General features: G+C 43.3%; 1 protein-coding gene across 2 annotated transcripts in view; it reads left to right on the top strand.

Moving 5' to 3' along the window:
• PLA2G4A (phospholipase A2 group IVA) overlaps positions 1–16,661 on the top strand; it is a 137,241-nt gene that overhangs the window by 73,781 nt on the left and 46,799 nt on the right. For both annotated transcript variants that reach the window (XM_080648451.1, XM_080648450.1), the window contains one exon: positions 464–605. In XM_080648451.1, coding sequence (XP_080504577.1) covers positions 464–605 — 142 coding nt within the window. The remainder of the gene's footprint in view (positions 1–463; positions 606–16,661) is intronic.

Below are 16,661 nucleotides of genomic sequence, written 5' to 3'. Positions count from 1 at the left end.
TACTGTGTCAAATTGATCTAGACAGATTCTTTTTTATTATTTCCTCTTTTTTTTTTTTGACAGTATTGCAGATATCCCTGTCCCCCAACCCCTTTGCCCCACTCCACTCAGCAAGAATATACCTACTCCTATGTTCATAGAAGCACTACTTAAACAGGTTTCTTTTCTGAAGCGCTTCCCTAAAGTGCTATTACTATCAATAACATGCAGTTGGTCAGGAGCTGTTTGGTTGCTTGTTTATTTTTTCATAAAACATCTTATACTTATTGTTTTCTGAAAACCTGCCTTGAAACATGCTTGGACATAGTCATCATTTTATACTCTGCTTCAGGTCCCCTCATAACAAATGGCTTGACGGAAGCAGTGAGCCTCTATCAGTGTAGCTACTGGGAACCTCTGGGGGACCGGATGATGTATAAGAAGGCTGGGGACCTACGCTCATGACTCTCTGTTTTACATACAGTTCATCCCCGGACCTCCGATTTAGTATGGCTTTGTGTGATCAGGAGAAAGCTTTCCGATACCAGAGAAAAGAAAACGTAAAGGAAAACATGAAGAAACTCCTGGGTCTGGAGAATAGTGAAAGCTTGTGTTCGACACGTGATGTGAGTTGTAAATTTTTCAAATGTTATTGCAATTTAATAATAATTTTGTTTGTACTTCCTCCCCAATTTTTCCCAAATATGGAAACATTTGGGAAAATGTTTGCAGCTTTTTGAGATAAGGTAAGGTAAGCATTTCATAAATGGAAACTCTTTGAGGAAGGTCATCACAAATGCTGCCCATATTTGGAAATATTTATCAGATATTACTATTAAAAGAGGCATACGCATACTTATGCACAAACAAGATGATCATTTCTTTTTTTTTTTTTTTTTTTTTTTTAAATATATTTTATTGATTTTTTACAGAGAGGAAGGAAGAGGGATAGATAGTCAGAAACATCGATGAGAGAGAAACATCGATCAGCTGCCTCCTGCACACCCCCTACTGGGGATGTGCCCGCAACCAAGTTACATGCCCTTGACCGGAATCGAACCCGGGACCTCCCAGTCCGCAGGCCGACGCTCTATCCACTGAGCCAAACCGGTTTTGGCCAAGATGATCATTTCATTAGTAGGGAAAGTTTAGTGTCAGGTATAAAAAGATCATTGAATTAATTTTAATGTAGACTAAGATTAAACAACTGTGGAATTATCATTACTGAACAAGAAGAAGTTACAAATCTTATTAATGACTAGAGGCCCGGTGCACGAAATTCGTGCACGGAGGGGGGTTGTCCCTCAGCCCAGCTTGCACCCTCTCCAATCTGGGACCCCTCGAGGGATGTCCAACTGCCCATTTAGGCCCGATCCCAGTAGGATCGGGCCTAAATGGGCAGTTGGACATCCCTCTCACAATCCAGGACTGCTGGCTCCCAACTGCTCACCTGCCTGCCTTCCTGATTGCCCCTAACCGCTTCTGTCTGCCAGCTTGATCACCCCCTAACTACTCCCCTGCCAGCCTGATTGATGCCTAACTGCTCCCCTGCCAGCCTGATTGCCCCTAACTGCCCTCCCCTGCAGGTCTGGTCACCCCTAACTGCCCTCCCCTGCAGGCCTGATCGCCCACAACTGCCCTCCCTTGCAGGCCTGGTCCCTCCCAACTGCCCTCCCCTGCTGGCCTTGTTGTGGTGGCCATCATGTCCACATGGGGACAGCCATCTTTGACAACATGGGGGCAGCCATCTTGTGTGTTGGAGTGATGGTCAATTTGCATATTACTTTTTTATTAGATAGGATAACACAATTTAAAAAAATAGATGTGAATGGCGAAGATGAAAGGGAATGTTCTAAATTCTTAGTTAAAAGAATTAATTAATTGCAGAAAGTTAAAAGATAACATCCAAAATAATGATCTCTACATTTTAATGTTTTTCATAATACTAATTATAGAGAGATCTTAAAATTATAATATTTTTGTGAATATTGAAAATACAATCCTTTAATTGTACTTTATCTTCTTTTTCCTTAAATTCCAGTAAAATAATAATCCGGTTTTTGGCTATTTATTTATTTACTATCCCTTCATCTATCTATCCATCCATCCATCTATCATTCATTTATCCAAACATCCATTCAACCATTCATTTATTGTTTTATCTTTCTATCTGAAATCTACAAAAAAATGCTACTATATTTAATAGTATTCTGTTGCATATTTGAAAGTTGCTCAGAGAGTAGATCTTAAAAGTCCTTATCAAAAGAAAAAAAATTTTAACTACCTTGAAATGGATGTTAACTAGACTTATTGTGGTGATCAGTTCACAATATATACAAATAGTGAATCATGTTGTACAACTGAAACTAATATAATGTTATATATTAATTATAACTCCATAAAAAATAAAAAAACAAATTCCTGCAATTTCATCAAATGGTATGATGAAATTCCTTCTTAGTGGTACATCAGCTAATTTTTTATTTATTTCTTTGAACTTTCTGTTAATTGAATATTTTAAATGAATATAATTTATTTTTAGAAAGATAATATTTGTATAAAAACCTTAAGTAAATATATATACATATATTCCCATACATATACACACAGATTCAAGATTATTAATTTAGTAGAGGCCCAGTGCACAAATTTGTGCATGGGTGGGGTCCGTCTGGCCGGACCCCAATCAGGGTGGATTGGGGCCAAGCCTGTCGGGAGGAGGAGACAGCAGAAGGTTGGCTGAAGGCCTCCCCCAATCGGGACCTGATCAGGGCTGGGCCAGCTGGGGGAAGGAGCCACAGGTGATTGGCTGGTGGGCCCTGCCCCCAATTGGGGTGGAGGGGTGCTGATTGTGGGCAGGGCTGACTACGGGGAGGGACTGTGGGTGGCGGGCTGGCTGGCCCCACCCCTAAGTGGGGTGGGGGGGTTGATTGGGGGTCAGCAGCTGGGGGAGGGGCTGTGGGAGGTTGGCTGGCCAGCCCCACCCCCAATTGGTGTGGGGGGACCAATCAGGGGCGGAGCTGGCTGGGGAGAGGGGCCATGGGCGGTTGGCTGGCTGACCCTGCCCCTGATTGGGGTGGGGGGGCCGATCTGGGGTGGGGCCAGGCAGGGGAGGGGCTGCAGGAGGTTGGCCAGCTGGCTCCGCCCCTATTGGTGTATGGCAGTGGTCGGCAAACTGCAGCTCGCGAGCCACGGTTTGCTGATCTGTTGACTAATGAGTTTGCCGACCACTGCGTAAGGCATTACCCTTACCCAGAAGTTTTGATTTCAGGTTAAAGACATTAGTACATTATTAAAATGTTTTTTAAATATTTTTCCCTAAGGCAGTGGTGGGCAAACTCATTAGTCAACAGAGCGGCAAACCGTGGCTCACGAACCGCATGTGGCTCGTGAGCCGCAGTTTGCTGACCACTGGTGTAGGGGGACAATCAGGGGCGGGGCTGAGGGGAGGGGCTGCAGGCCAATTGGGATGGTGGGGGCCCATCGGGGGCAGGGCCAGCCAGGGGGAAGGGCCGTGGGGGGTGTTAGCCGGTCGCCCCGCCCTCGATCTCGGTGGGAGAGGCCGATTAGGGGCGGGGCCAGTTGTGGGGGAGGGGCCGCAGGCGGTTGGCCAGCCGGCCCCACCCCCTGATCAGGCCGGTTCACTGGCTGCAGTGGGCATATAGCAACCAGTCGTTCTGGTCATTATAGCGTTCTGGTTGCTGGCGTTTTATATACATATAGATTTTTAGAAAGAAAATATTTGTATAAAAATCATAAGTAAATATATATACAGATGTTCCCATATATGCACACACAGACGGATTCAAGATTATTGTAAATTAAATTGTAAATGGTTTTGTGAATACCATTGGAAATGAGACATGGATTCTGAGTAAGGGAGCCAGATGGGCACCGGGTCCCACACCTGGTCTCGGAATGTGTTTGCATGTAGGCGTGGGGGTGGGGTGGGAAGCTAATCTGCTGGGGCTGGAATGGCTGTGATGGGAGCAGACTCAGAGATAATATGTTGCTCATGGAGAATTTTTGCTAAAAGGAAGCTGGGAGGAGAAGTGAAACCTCCATTGAAGTTTCTATTTTGTTTAAAAAAGGACTGGACTTCTCTTCCATCCAGTCTTGCTGTCACCACACAGATCCCTGGTGGCATTTGTGGTTGATTATGGTCTCAGGTTAATTAGTCCTTGAGAACACTTCCTTCTCTGCATACTACTCAGAAGTTTCTGCCTTTCTGGGAAGTATTTTCTTCCTATAGTAAACCTTGCAGCAGCAATTCTACCTTTTGGGGTCCCTTAAAGTGAGAGAGAGTTTATTAGTGAAGCAGTGAGACAGAGTGGCTCCTCCCCAGTCAGAGCAGCCGCTTTAGTGGAATTTGCTTCCCTTACTGAGGTTTTTTAGTGGGAGGGGGTGTAGGGTATTCAATGAGGGGAGGAATAGTCAGGTTCTTCCTGAGGAAGGGGTGATTTCTCAGAGGAGCTCCATAGACCATTTTGTGTCCTTATATGGGCTTTCATTTTCCAATCATGCCAGGGTGGAGTGTGTCCTGTAGCATGCTAATATATTACAATGAGTGTATAATGAGGCCAGAGTTACTGTTAGGTGAAATTAGTTACCTTGTTGGATCGAGCTGGTCTCTGCCGGTTTTAAGCGTCTGGTCTAATCCAATGGCCTATGGTCTTCTCAACAGTTCCTATAGCTTTTTTAAAAATATATATTTTTATTGACTTCAGAGAGGAAGGGAGAGAGAGAGAGAGAGAGAGAGAAAGAGAGAGAGAGAGAGAGAGAGAGAGAGAGAGAGAGAGAGAGAGAGAGAAACATCAATGATGAGAGAGAATCATTGTGTGGTTGCCTACTGCATGCCCCTACTGGGGATCAAGCCTGCAACCCCAGGCATGTGCCCTGACTGGAATTGAACCTGGGACCCTTCAGTCCACAGGCCAACACTCTATCCACTGAACCAAACCGGCTGGGGCTTGTTTCTGTGGTTCTTACTGACTGCTGCTGTTCCACCACATCCCCTATATCAGTAGGATTGACATACCTGATACCCTATGCATATCCTTTGGCTCTTCCCTCTGAGTTCAGTGGAAGAAATCGCCCTTTTCTTTCAAATACAGGTCCACATCAGATATGGATTGCAAATCCCAGTTAGGAACTCCATATGTCAATTGTTCAGTCCCCCCAGGGCCACTCCCCACCTATATTGTCTGCATCTATACCTCTGTATGAATTTTTCCTATAAAAATATAAATATATTCTAAACTCTGATATAAAGAGAAAAAAAGGAACAAAAGAGATCCCCCTGGATTGTACATTACCTTCTTCTTTCTGCTCTGCTTCTCTCATCTTCACATACAGACTTCTCCAAAGTTTCCTACACAACCTCACTCTGCTTCCTCACTCTCCCCAGGTTTCTGCCCTCACTGTTCCAGCTGCAGCTGCGCAGCTGGTCACCGGTACTAACTAATAAATGCCAAGGATCTTCCTCTGGACCTGTCCTACCCAACCTGCAGTTGCAAATGACAAATGTCTCCCTTCTTTTCGGAACATTCTCTACCCTTCTCTCTCTGCCTTCTCCTGGTTTTCATCGGGCCTCTTTGGTTCCCTTTGCCAGATCATCTTCATCTGCCTGTTATTTAAACAGAGGAGTTCTTCAGGACTCAGTCCTGGGCCATCTTTCTCCTCAAGCTGCTCTCTCCTTAGGCATTCTCTCTCTGTTCCATGATATCACCCAACACCGGTGTGCTAAGAACTTTCCCATATTTATCAACAACTTAGAACCTCTCTTCTGAGCTTCAACTTGAATGTCTACACACCTGTTTGGCTTCTTCACTAGTGTTTCTCACACCTCAAACTCAGCATGTCCAAACCTGAAAGTAAGACCCTGTCTCTTCTACTAGGCCTGTCCTCACTCTCCCACTTCCTGTTCACACTGAATTCAGAGGGATCTTTTAAAAATAGAAATCGGAGTCTATCAAAACCAAGTTTAAAATCTTTTCATTCTCTAGGGCAGGGGTGGGGAACCTTTGTTCTGCCAAGGGCCATTTGGATAATTATAACATCACTCTCGGGCCATACAAAACTATCAACTTAAAAATTAGCCTGTTATATTTGGTCAAACATTTAATTAACTCACTCCTAATGCCTTGGCAGGGCCAGACCAAATGATTTCTCAGACCTAATGTGGCCCTAGGGCCAAACGTTCCCCACCCTTGTCCTAGGAATTGGCCTCACAGCATCTTTCCAGGTCCATTTTTTGCCAATTTTTCCCAAATTCATTGCCTCTCCCCACTAGGTGCCTCTTGGGTCCATGTCTCCACAGAACCCTTGCCCAAGTATTACTCCTGCAGACATTTCTTCTTACTGCAGTGCGCTTCCCCTGTACCACCATCCCTCTCCTCCCCACCTGCTTTTCTGAAACTAACACCCTCCCAGTCTTCAATCAGTGCTTATGTCACTTCTGAGACTTGCTCTCTCCCTCCTCAGCTCTTCCCTCCCTCTTCCCAAGTGCCAGTTAGTTCTCTCAGTTATATTCTCTTATGGCACAAATATGCACATTATCTTTTTAGCATTCACCACACTAGTACTTAAAAATCACTTGTACAAGTTATTCGTTTCATGATTGTTCTCTCCATTAGAATGTCAATTGCGTGAGGACCAGGACAGGGTCTGTTATTTGCCTTTATATTCCCAGCACCTATCAGGGCACAGATTTAGGCAGTGGCTCGGCATGGCATGCATGGGATGCATTAGTTAGAAAGACAGGTATCAGGGGCTCAAAACTGAGGAGCCCCAGAATCAGGATTTAGGAGGAGATATAGGTTGAGGAGAAGGTTTGGGTGAAAAGAGTGCAGTTTGACCTGTTCAGTTAGAAATGTATGTGAGACATACAGATGTCAAGTTGGCCTGTTCTTAGGTTGTCCTTCTCAAAAGTTGCTCTTGCACCCCTTGGCACTCCTTGTTTTGTGGAAAAGACTCTTTCTGGGAAAATAAATTTTTTCCTAATATCCATACAATGGGCTTTTTTTTAAATTTAATTTTATTTTTTGCAACAGTTGGAGAATGAGGTAATTATACTTTACTCTGGGATATTCTTTAAAAATATAAAATTCATGTTTTTGGAAGCAATTCCTAAAATTAAGACATTTGTTGTTTGGTTTTAGTCCAGCCTTTTTTTCTCTTGGCAGAAAAAGTCATTTTAGATATACTCAGCACCACCCATTCCCATAACATAAGTAACATTTCCCCATTTTTATGTTACTCCTTGGCCAAGGATGCCTTCAGCTCCCACGTCCCTCGCTCCCTGCCAAGACCCTTACTTTCTATTCAGTGCTGCTGCTGGCACCTGTAAGGTCCGGCGGAGCATGCTGTGGTGGAAGTTTATTACACAAAGAACAGTTCTACTCAATTTTCAGAGACTATGACTACCTTCTTCACAGTTTTCAACGAACAGCATCCAGTTTAGGACCTCAGTTTTTCACAGAACTAGAACAAGTCATCCTAACACTCATCTGGAAGCACTGAAGACACTGAAGAGCCAAAGCAATCTTTAGAAAGAAGAACAAAGTTGGAGGTATCACACTCCCTAATTTCAAACCGTAGTACAAGGTTATAGTTATCAAACCAGTATGGTACTGATACAAAAACAGACATAGATCAATGGAACGCCCAGAAATAAACCCATGCTTATATGGTCCATGAATCTTCTATAAAGGCAGCAAGCGTACACAATGGGAAAAAGACTGTCTCTTTTATAAATAATGTTGGGAAAACTGGACAGATACATGCAAAAAAATGAAACTGGACCACTTTCTTACACCATATACAAAAATAAGCTCAAAATGGATTAAAGACTTAAATATAAGACCTGAAACCATGAAACTCCAGAAGAAAATACAGGTAGTAGACTTTTTGACATTAATCTTTTAAATATTTTTTTTTATATTTCTCCTCTAGCAAAAACAGCAAAAGCAAAAATAAACAAATGGGACTCTCTCACTCTAAAACATTTTCGTACAGTGAAGAAAATAATCAAATGAAACAAACAAAAAAAAGGCAACTGATTGAAGAGAAGATATTTCCAAATGACATATCCAGTATGGAGTTATTATCCAAAATATATAAAGAACTTATACAAGTCAACATAAAAAACATAATCCACGGATTTGAATAGATATTTTTCCAAAGAAGACATATAGATGGCCACAGACACATGAAAAGATGCTCAAAATTGATCATTAGGGAAATGCAAATCAAAACCACAATGAGATATCACTTCACACATGTCAGAATGGCTATTATCAAAAAGACAAAAACAGCCCTAGCTGTTTTGGCTTAGTGGATAGAGCCTTGGCCTGTGGACTCAAGAGTCCTGGGTTCGATTCCAGTCAAGGGCACGTACCTCAGTTGCAGGCTCCTGGCCCTGGTGGGGAGGATGTGGGAGGCAGCCAATCAATGCGTCTCTCTCACATTGGTGTTCCTCTCTGTCTCTTCCTCTCCTTTCCACTTTCTCTAAAAATCAATGGAGAAAATATCCTCCAGTGAGGATTTTTTAAAAAAGTCAAAAAGCATCTTGGTGAGGATGTGGAGAAAAGGGAACCCTCATGCTCTCGTTGTGGGACCATAAATTGGTTTAGCCAGCCACTATGGAAAATAGTATGGCAGTGTCTCTCTCCCCACCCCACCCCCCACCCCCACCAAATTAAAAATAGAACTAACATACAACCAAGCAATTTGACTATGGGCATTTTTCTGAAGAAAATGAAAACAGTAATTAGAAAACATATGCACACTCCTGTGCTCGTTGAAGCATTATTTACAATGGGCAAGATATGGGAGCAACCTAGGTGTCCATTGATAGATAAAAGGATCAAGAAGATGTGGTGCATCTACTGAGTGGGATATTACTCAGCCATAAGTCATGTTTCTGTAAGCAGATTGCTGTATATAATGTGAGTGTGAATCCAACTAGTTGAAGGCCTAAATAGAACAAAACGACCAAACTCCCAAGTAAGAGGGAATTCCCAGAGACTGCCTTTGGACTTCATCACTGGCACCAGTGTCTCTCCCTGCTGGCGTTTGAACTAGAACTCCATTGTTGACAATCCTGGTCTGGGCCCACTAGCCCATACTGCAGCTTTGAACTTGTCAATCTGCATAATCGCATGAGCCAGTTCCTTATCTCTCTCTTTCTCTCTCTCCCTCCTCTCTTTTTCGCTTCAAGTTCTTTTTCTCTGGAGAATCCTAATACAGGACCCAAGGAGGCAAAATCTTTCTATAACTGTCAGACCTTAATCATTTATGAAACTGTAAAAAAAATCTTTGAGCTCTTTAGAATTTTCTTTTGCAAGGGCGGAAATTAATAATATCTGTCAGCTCATGCATAAAAGTAATTTAATCAAATCCAGAAGGTTTTTGGTAAATGAACATTTATTTCTTGTAATCACGTGAGAGAAGTATGAGCAATATTCCTTGATATCATTTATGCACAAATACTGGTGCTGTTAGGTCTAAATATAACCTAAAAACTCTCAACAACATTTACTTGGTTGATTCTTTTAGATACAGAGCCAGGACTAACAGCTGCAGCTTATAACTTCCCAGTTATTTTTTTGAAAGTTATATCAGAATGACCATGATTATTGGAACATTTAAATATAGCTGTGTTTTATTGCATAAAGTTGTACTGATCATCTGAAGTGATAGATGAATCTGAAACATAATTTAGCTAAACAAAGACTGCTCTTTATTCTTTACTCAATAAAGAATACTCTTTTTTTTCTGAGCAATGAGAAAAGGAAAAAATATGAATTATGGTATCACTTCACATCCTGGGGCTGCCACTTATTAGCTGTCTGCACTGAATACCTCCTCATTTGAAAAATGAGGAAATAATAAGATCTCCTTTTGAGGGTTAAATGAAATAAATTGAGTAAAAGAGCTCATGCTAGGATCCCGCACACGGTATTTTCTAGATACCTGGTAAGTCTCATTTCCCTTTCTTTTTTTATAGTTAATAAAATTTATAATTTTATAGTTTTATATTCTGTATAGTTACAGAATTTAGAATGTTACTAGTAGCCAAAAGCTTCAAGCTTGTTAATTCTACCCAATAGTTTTACATATAAGGAAGCTGAGTACAAGGATTTTGTCTGCTTCAGGTCACAAAGTTAGTTGTAGAGAAAACTTTCAGAGACAGAACAAATCAAAAGATTTGGAGTCTGACAGACCCAGCTTTGAACCTGCAGGACACCACTTTATAGCTTTGCAGCAATAGAAAAATTATCTTTGGGTTTTGATTACTTTTTCTTTCAAATGGAGGTAATACTACTTCATATAGTTATTAAACTTAAATGATATGATGCATTAAAAACAGATTGATTCATGTACAACAAATGAAGGGGATAATTATATTCTCAGAAATCTTTCATTATTTGATTATTCAATTTTTATATACAAACTAGAGGCCCGCCGATGCACGAAGATTCGTGCAAGAATGGGCCTTTCTTCCCCTGGCTGCTGGTACTGCCTTCGCTACAGCTGAAGCCACCTTTTTGCTCCTACCCGGAGCCGCCTTTCTGCCTTCCCACGCTGCCCAGAGGCCCGGAGTGGCTGGGGCGGTGCGGAACGCCTGCGTCCTGCCCTGCCCCCGGCTGCTGGACGCCTGCATATGCAAATTAACCCGCCATCTTTGTTGGGTTAATTTGCATACCATACTCACTCCTGATTGGCTGGTGGGTCAATTTGCATCTTACTCTTTTATTAGTGTTGATATCTGACATTTTTTTTTTTACCTGATAGCAACCCAAAATAACTGACCTAAAGATCTTCCTAAAAGGCCTCTCTAGGAATTATTGTAAAGCAATAATAACAACAGTTATTTAACACGTGAATTTCGGTTTAATAAGTGTCTGTTTCCAGAAAATTCTTAACAGTATAAAATAAGCATCCAGACGTCTGTATTGGGCCACTGGTATATGAAGAAGGACATCTGGGAGTTGTTTTCTGAGGATTAGAGGAGGTCTTATGTTCAATTTTCCAATTTCTCTTAATAAATCTCTCTCTGAACTACAACATAGGTTGTGAGAGGAGTGCTGAAATGAACAATGCAATTTGTTACTTTTTTTTTTTTTTACTCTGAACTACCTGATATCCATTGGGTTTAATATTATTTTCAATAATACAATGTTACAAGTATCCAAATCAACAGGCTGAAATAATCCTTTTTTTTTTTTAATATGAACAATTTTCTTCTTCCTATAATATCAACCTGACATTTTGTACCCTTAAAGCCATTCAAAATCTTATTTTTCCCAGCTTTCTAGTACGTTCCTGCTACAATAAGAATACTGGCCTCTGGTCCTAAAATCACATACTCTTTTCTGTTTCTGCCTATTTTGTCCTGACCTTAGGCCCAATACTTGGCACATAGTAACAATAAAGGTTTGCTATTATTTTCACTATCCTATCATATAAAAGAGTAATATGCAAATTAACCATCACTCCACTACACCCACCAGCCATGCCCACCAGCCACACCCACCAGCCAATCAGGAGCAAGTATGAAAATTAACCCAACCAAGATGGCTGCGGCCATGGAGAGAGCAGGAGGGAGGCTTGGGTTTCCCTGGTGATGGAGGAAGCCAAGCTTTCCACACACCCTGGCTGGCCCACTCCAGGCTACAAAGTTTCAATTATAGAAGGTAAATAAATCCCAACAAAAATGGCAGCAGCCACGGAGCTGGAGAGAGCAGGAGGCTAGGGTTGCCCCCAGAGATGGAGGAAGCCAAGCTTCCGAAGCCCTAGCCTGCCTTGGCCTCCACTACGAAGTTTCAATTATAGAAGATAAATAAATCCCAACAAAAATGGCTGCCGCCAAGGAGCGAGCAGAAGGCTTGTCTCTGCTCCAGGCTACAAAGTTTCAATTGTAGAAGATAAATAAATCCCAGATACCAGGGCCTCTGCTTGGGTTGCTGGGGGGCGTGGCTGGCCTGCAAACCACCACAGGCCCCTCGCCCAGGCCACCCCACACCCCAAGGGAACCCCCACCCTGATCTGGGACACCCTTCAGGGCAAACCAGCTGGCCCCCACCCATGCACCAGGCCTCTGTCCTATCTAATAAAAGAGTAATATGCAGATTGACCATCACTCCAACACACAAGATGGCTGCCCCCATGTGGTCAAAGATGGCTGCCCCCATGTGGACACAAGATGGCCACCACAAGATAGCCAGCAGGGGAGGGCAGTTGGGAGGGACCAGGCCGGCAGAGGAGGGAAGTTGGGGGTGACCGGGCCTGCAGGGAAGAGCAGTTAGGGGGGACCCAGGCCTGCAGGGGAGAGCAGTTGGGGGGGACCAGGCCTGCAGGGGAGGGCAGTTAGGGGTGACCAGACCTGCAGGGGAGGGCAGTTAGGGGTGACCAGGCCTGCAGGGGAGAGCAGTTAGGGGCAAGCAGGCTGGCAGGGGAGCAGTTAGGCATCAATCAGTCTGGCAGGGGAGTGCTTAGGGGATGATCAGGCTGGCAGGCAGAAGTGGTTAGGGGCAATCAGGAAGGCAGGCAGGCGAGCAGTTGGGAGCCAGCAGTCCTGGATTGTGAGAGGGATGTCCGACTGCCCGTTTAGGCCCGATCCTAATGGGGTCCCAGATTGGAGAGGGTGCAGGCTGGGCTGAGAGACACCCTCCCCGCCCCCGTGCACGAATTTCATGCACTGGGCCTCTAGTTATTTTTATAAAGTTTTAAAAAATGTATTTTTATTGATTTCTGAGAGGAAGGGAGAGGGAGAGAGAGATAGAAACATCAATGATGAGAGAGAACCACCGATTGGCTGTGTCCTGCCTGCCCCCTTCTGGCAATTGAGCATGCAACCCCAGCAAGTGTCCTTGACCAGAATCGAACCCAAGACCTTTCAGTCTGCAGGCTGATGCTCTAGGCACTTGAGCCAAACCAGCTAGGGTCGTGGTTGGCAAACTGCGACTCATGTGGCTCTTTGGCTCCTTGAGTGTGGCTCTTCCACAAAATATAATGGCCTGGGCGAGTCTATTTTGAAGAAGTGGCGTTAGAAGAAGTTTAGTTTAAAAAATTTGGCTCTCAAAAGAAATTTCAATCGTTGTACTGTTGATATTTGGCTCTTTGACTAATGAGTTTGCCGACCACTGAGCTAGGGCATTATTACTATTATTATTACTCCTACGGGCCCAGTGCACGAATTCATGCACCTTGAAAGGAACTGTGTGCTGCGAGGCTGCGGAAGGCACAGGGGTGGGTCTCAGCCCATCCTCTGCGCCCCTGCCCTGCCCCTCCCTCCCTGGCCCTGGTCCCCTGTCTGCTGGCAGCCCACTTGCACCCACTGGCAGCATGGAGCAATTGAAGCCAGCACCACTGTCAGTGGGTAGGAGCTGCAGCTGCTGCCCCGATCACCCCTCAGGAGCAGGGGGAGGTGGAGAAGCCCTTAAGGGCGATCAGGGCCAGCAGCCACCGCTCGCATCGCTGATGGCGCCGAGTGATCTGGACCAGCGCCAGGCACCGGCAGCAGGTGCGAGCAGTGGCTCTGGCACCAGTTGCGGGTGCAAGCAGGACCAGTGCCAGCAGCAGTTGTGAGCGCCGGGTGGGACTGTGGCACACGGGAGCAAAGAATTTTCAGTAACCACCAGAGGCTCACCCCGATGACAGCAACTGGCGCCCCGCCTTGGTTTGGTGCCCCCGCTCACCTGTTCCACCATCCCGCTGTGGCCAGCGCCCACCACATTCCACACATGCCCTCTGGTGGTCAGCGCACGTCATAGAGACTGGTTGTTCAGTTGTTCCGGTTGTTCCACCATTCAGTCTATTTGCATATTAGCGTTTTATTATATAGGATTATTATATAGCTTAGAAACTCAACTCTTCTTTCAAGGCCTAATTCCAATTCCTCCTCCTTGTTCTAACTTCTTACCTGGCTTCCTTACAACTGCTCTTGCAATTAATACTCCAGACAAGTGTTTAGGAACTTAAACATATATTACTCTATTTACAATTTCAAAACCTATGTTTTGAGAGCATTCTGTTCATCTAAACCAGAGGTGGGGAACATTTGGCCTGCAAGGCATGTAAGAGAAATCATTTGGTCTGCGCCTGCCAAGGGATTAGGGGAGAGTTAATTAAATGTTTGACCAAATACAGCAGGCTAATTTTTAAGTAAATAATTTTGTATGGCCTGCAAATTATGTATAAATATCCAAATGGCCCTTGGCAGAAAAAAGATTCCCCACCCCTGATAAATACACACAGGTTCAAAGCTACTTAAGTGGCCCATTGAACTGGACTGGCAGACTGTGTTTCCATGAATGAGGTCTGCAGTTCACATCTAATTTGATGGTGAGGGTCTTTCCATTTGAGGCTACTGTTTTAGGTAGGAGCCTAGATTAGGATGTTAGTTCTAGGTATCCTGCCCATTCACTGTCCTACCTCCAATAAGACCTCACCTCTACAGGTTCCTTCTGCATAATAAGAGTTCGATCATCTTTTTAGTCCTTCTAGTTCTAAAATAATGATTCTATGAATACTTGTATTTGTCACATTGGTGAATGCACACCTAATGGTCAGGGTCTAAGTGCTTGGAACACAATGCACTGGTGTTGAGTGTTCTGCATTTCTGAGGTTAAGAGCAGTGTTTCCCCTTTAGCCAGTTTTTGTGCCCTGGTAACTTCTCCCGGGTAATGACAGCAGCATCTGCTATGAGCAAAGCTAGAAACCCTAGCAGTCTAACTACACTCCTTCCTCTTTTGCTCCTAACGTCATCAAATGTTAAATGTACCTTTGATTCTATGTACCTGTTTATAAGCTTAGCTTTCTGGGTAGAGGGGAGAAGGAATCATTATATTCCATTCACATCCAGAAGAAGATTTAAAAAAATGGGATTATTAGAGATAAGACAGAACTGTTAAAAGTACTTGAGCTCATCTATGCACATGCACTCTGTGATTTGTATGTTTCTTTTGGAAATTAGATTTTTGTTACTAATATAGACAATAAAATCTGACAGTAATATGACTATTTTGATATAACTTTAATTAGATACTCCAGCCACAGCATCCTCTATCGGTTCAAGTCCTGCTGTTCCAACCATGGAACTTGTTTGTTCATCTCTTTGAAAGCTTTGGGTTGCTTCGTGATCTGATATCATTCACTCCATTAACTGCTGTCTTCCATCTATAATTTTTCCTTGATAATTATTATTATTGGAAAACAATGTCAAACAAAAGGCACTCTTCTCCCCAGCAATGTGACTCTACCTTTGCATCAGCCCCTGTCTGTCCAGTAGCTATTTCCATCCATTCTGCTCTCTCTTTCCTGTTCCCTTCCTGTCTCCCCAGTGCCTATCCTCAGCAGGCACCTTAGTGTTAGTATAAAAACAGTTTGACTTTGTGGGCCCCCCTGAAAGCTATGCACACTTGGAGCACTGGTGCCTTAAGGTAGAGAAGAATAACCTGCTATCTTAGGCAATCGTGGTTTGGGACCACAAACAAGAAATAACATTCTCCTCCTCTTCAAACAAACACTCTTGTGCTTTAGTCATGTTACAGGCAGCCTATGCTTCTCCATTTTTACGGCAAAAACCCTCCATTGGCTCATGTTGCTTTTATTTCCAGAACAGCCTCCTTCCCTGTCCACATCCCTCCCTGTTGAGTAACTGCATTAAAAGTTAAGCTCAGGCCCTAACTGGTTTGGCTCAGTGGATAGAGCGTCGGCCTGCGGACTGAAGGGTCCCAAGTTCGATTCCGGTCAAGGATATGTACCTTGGTTGTGGGCACATCCCCAGTCGGGAGTATACAGGAGGCAGCTGATCGATGTTTCTCTCTCATGTTTCTAACTCTCTATCCCTCCCCCTTCCTCTCTGTAAAAAAAAAAAATCAATAAAATATATTTTTTTAAAAAGTTAAGCTCAGGTTTCACATTTGTCTGTGAAGCTTCTCCTCCACTCTAATTCCTCTGATTGCAACTGACCATACCTTCTGGACCTCACGCATTCCTAGCCTGTGTGCTATGCACACCAGCACAAGCCTGGATGCAGGAGCCTGGGGTTTGACTCCTGACTCTGCTACTTAATTGGTTTCTGACCCTGAACAAGTTTTCAGGATCTTAGTTCCAAGTGCCTTAGATTCCTCATCTATAAAATAGAAACATCATAGGGATTTTTAAAAGATTAAATAAGTCAATTTCTGTAAAACACGAAGAACAGTTCCTGTGTGGTAGTAAGAGCTTAATGAGTATCATCTATCCCTATTCTTATTGTCATAATTTTATATTTCTATCTCAAATAAACTACATTCTCCTATCCCTCCCATGAAACATAGAGACCACTTACTCAGATTTATTGAATGAATTCAAGAATAAAACAATACATTTTGTATGTCTTGTTAAGTTGATTAAATTCTGTTTTCTGGCTTGAATAATAGCATATATTTTGAAATGAGTCAGCATAAAGGAGCAATAAGAATTCTCAGCCAGGAAGGCCAGGTACCTTACTCCACTACAGATTACCAGCTAATAGATATTAGGCAAATAATATCATCCTTTCAGAATTTCTATCTGTAAAATGAGCAAATCCTTTTTTGCTCACCATACAGGATTTTTGAGGGGGTCAAATTAAAAACCTGCACTCAAAAGCAAACCAGAAACTGCAAAGGGCTGAGGATTGTCATTGTTAT

The sequence above is a fragment of the Plecotus auritus genome, assembly GCF_963455305.1.
Source record: "Plecotus auritus genome assembly, chromosome: 12".
Classification (NCBI taxonomy): domain Eukaryota; kingdom Metazoa; phylum Chordata; class Mammalia; order Chiroptera; family Vespertilionidae; genus Plecotus; species Plecotus auritus.
This window is presented reverse-complemented; position numbering and strand designations above follow the sequence as displayed.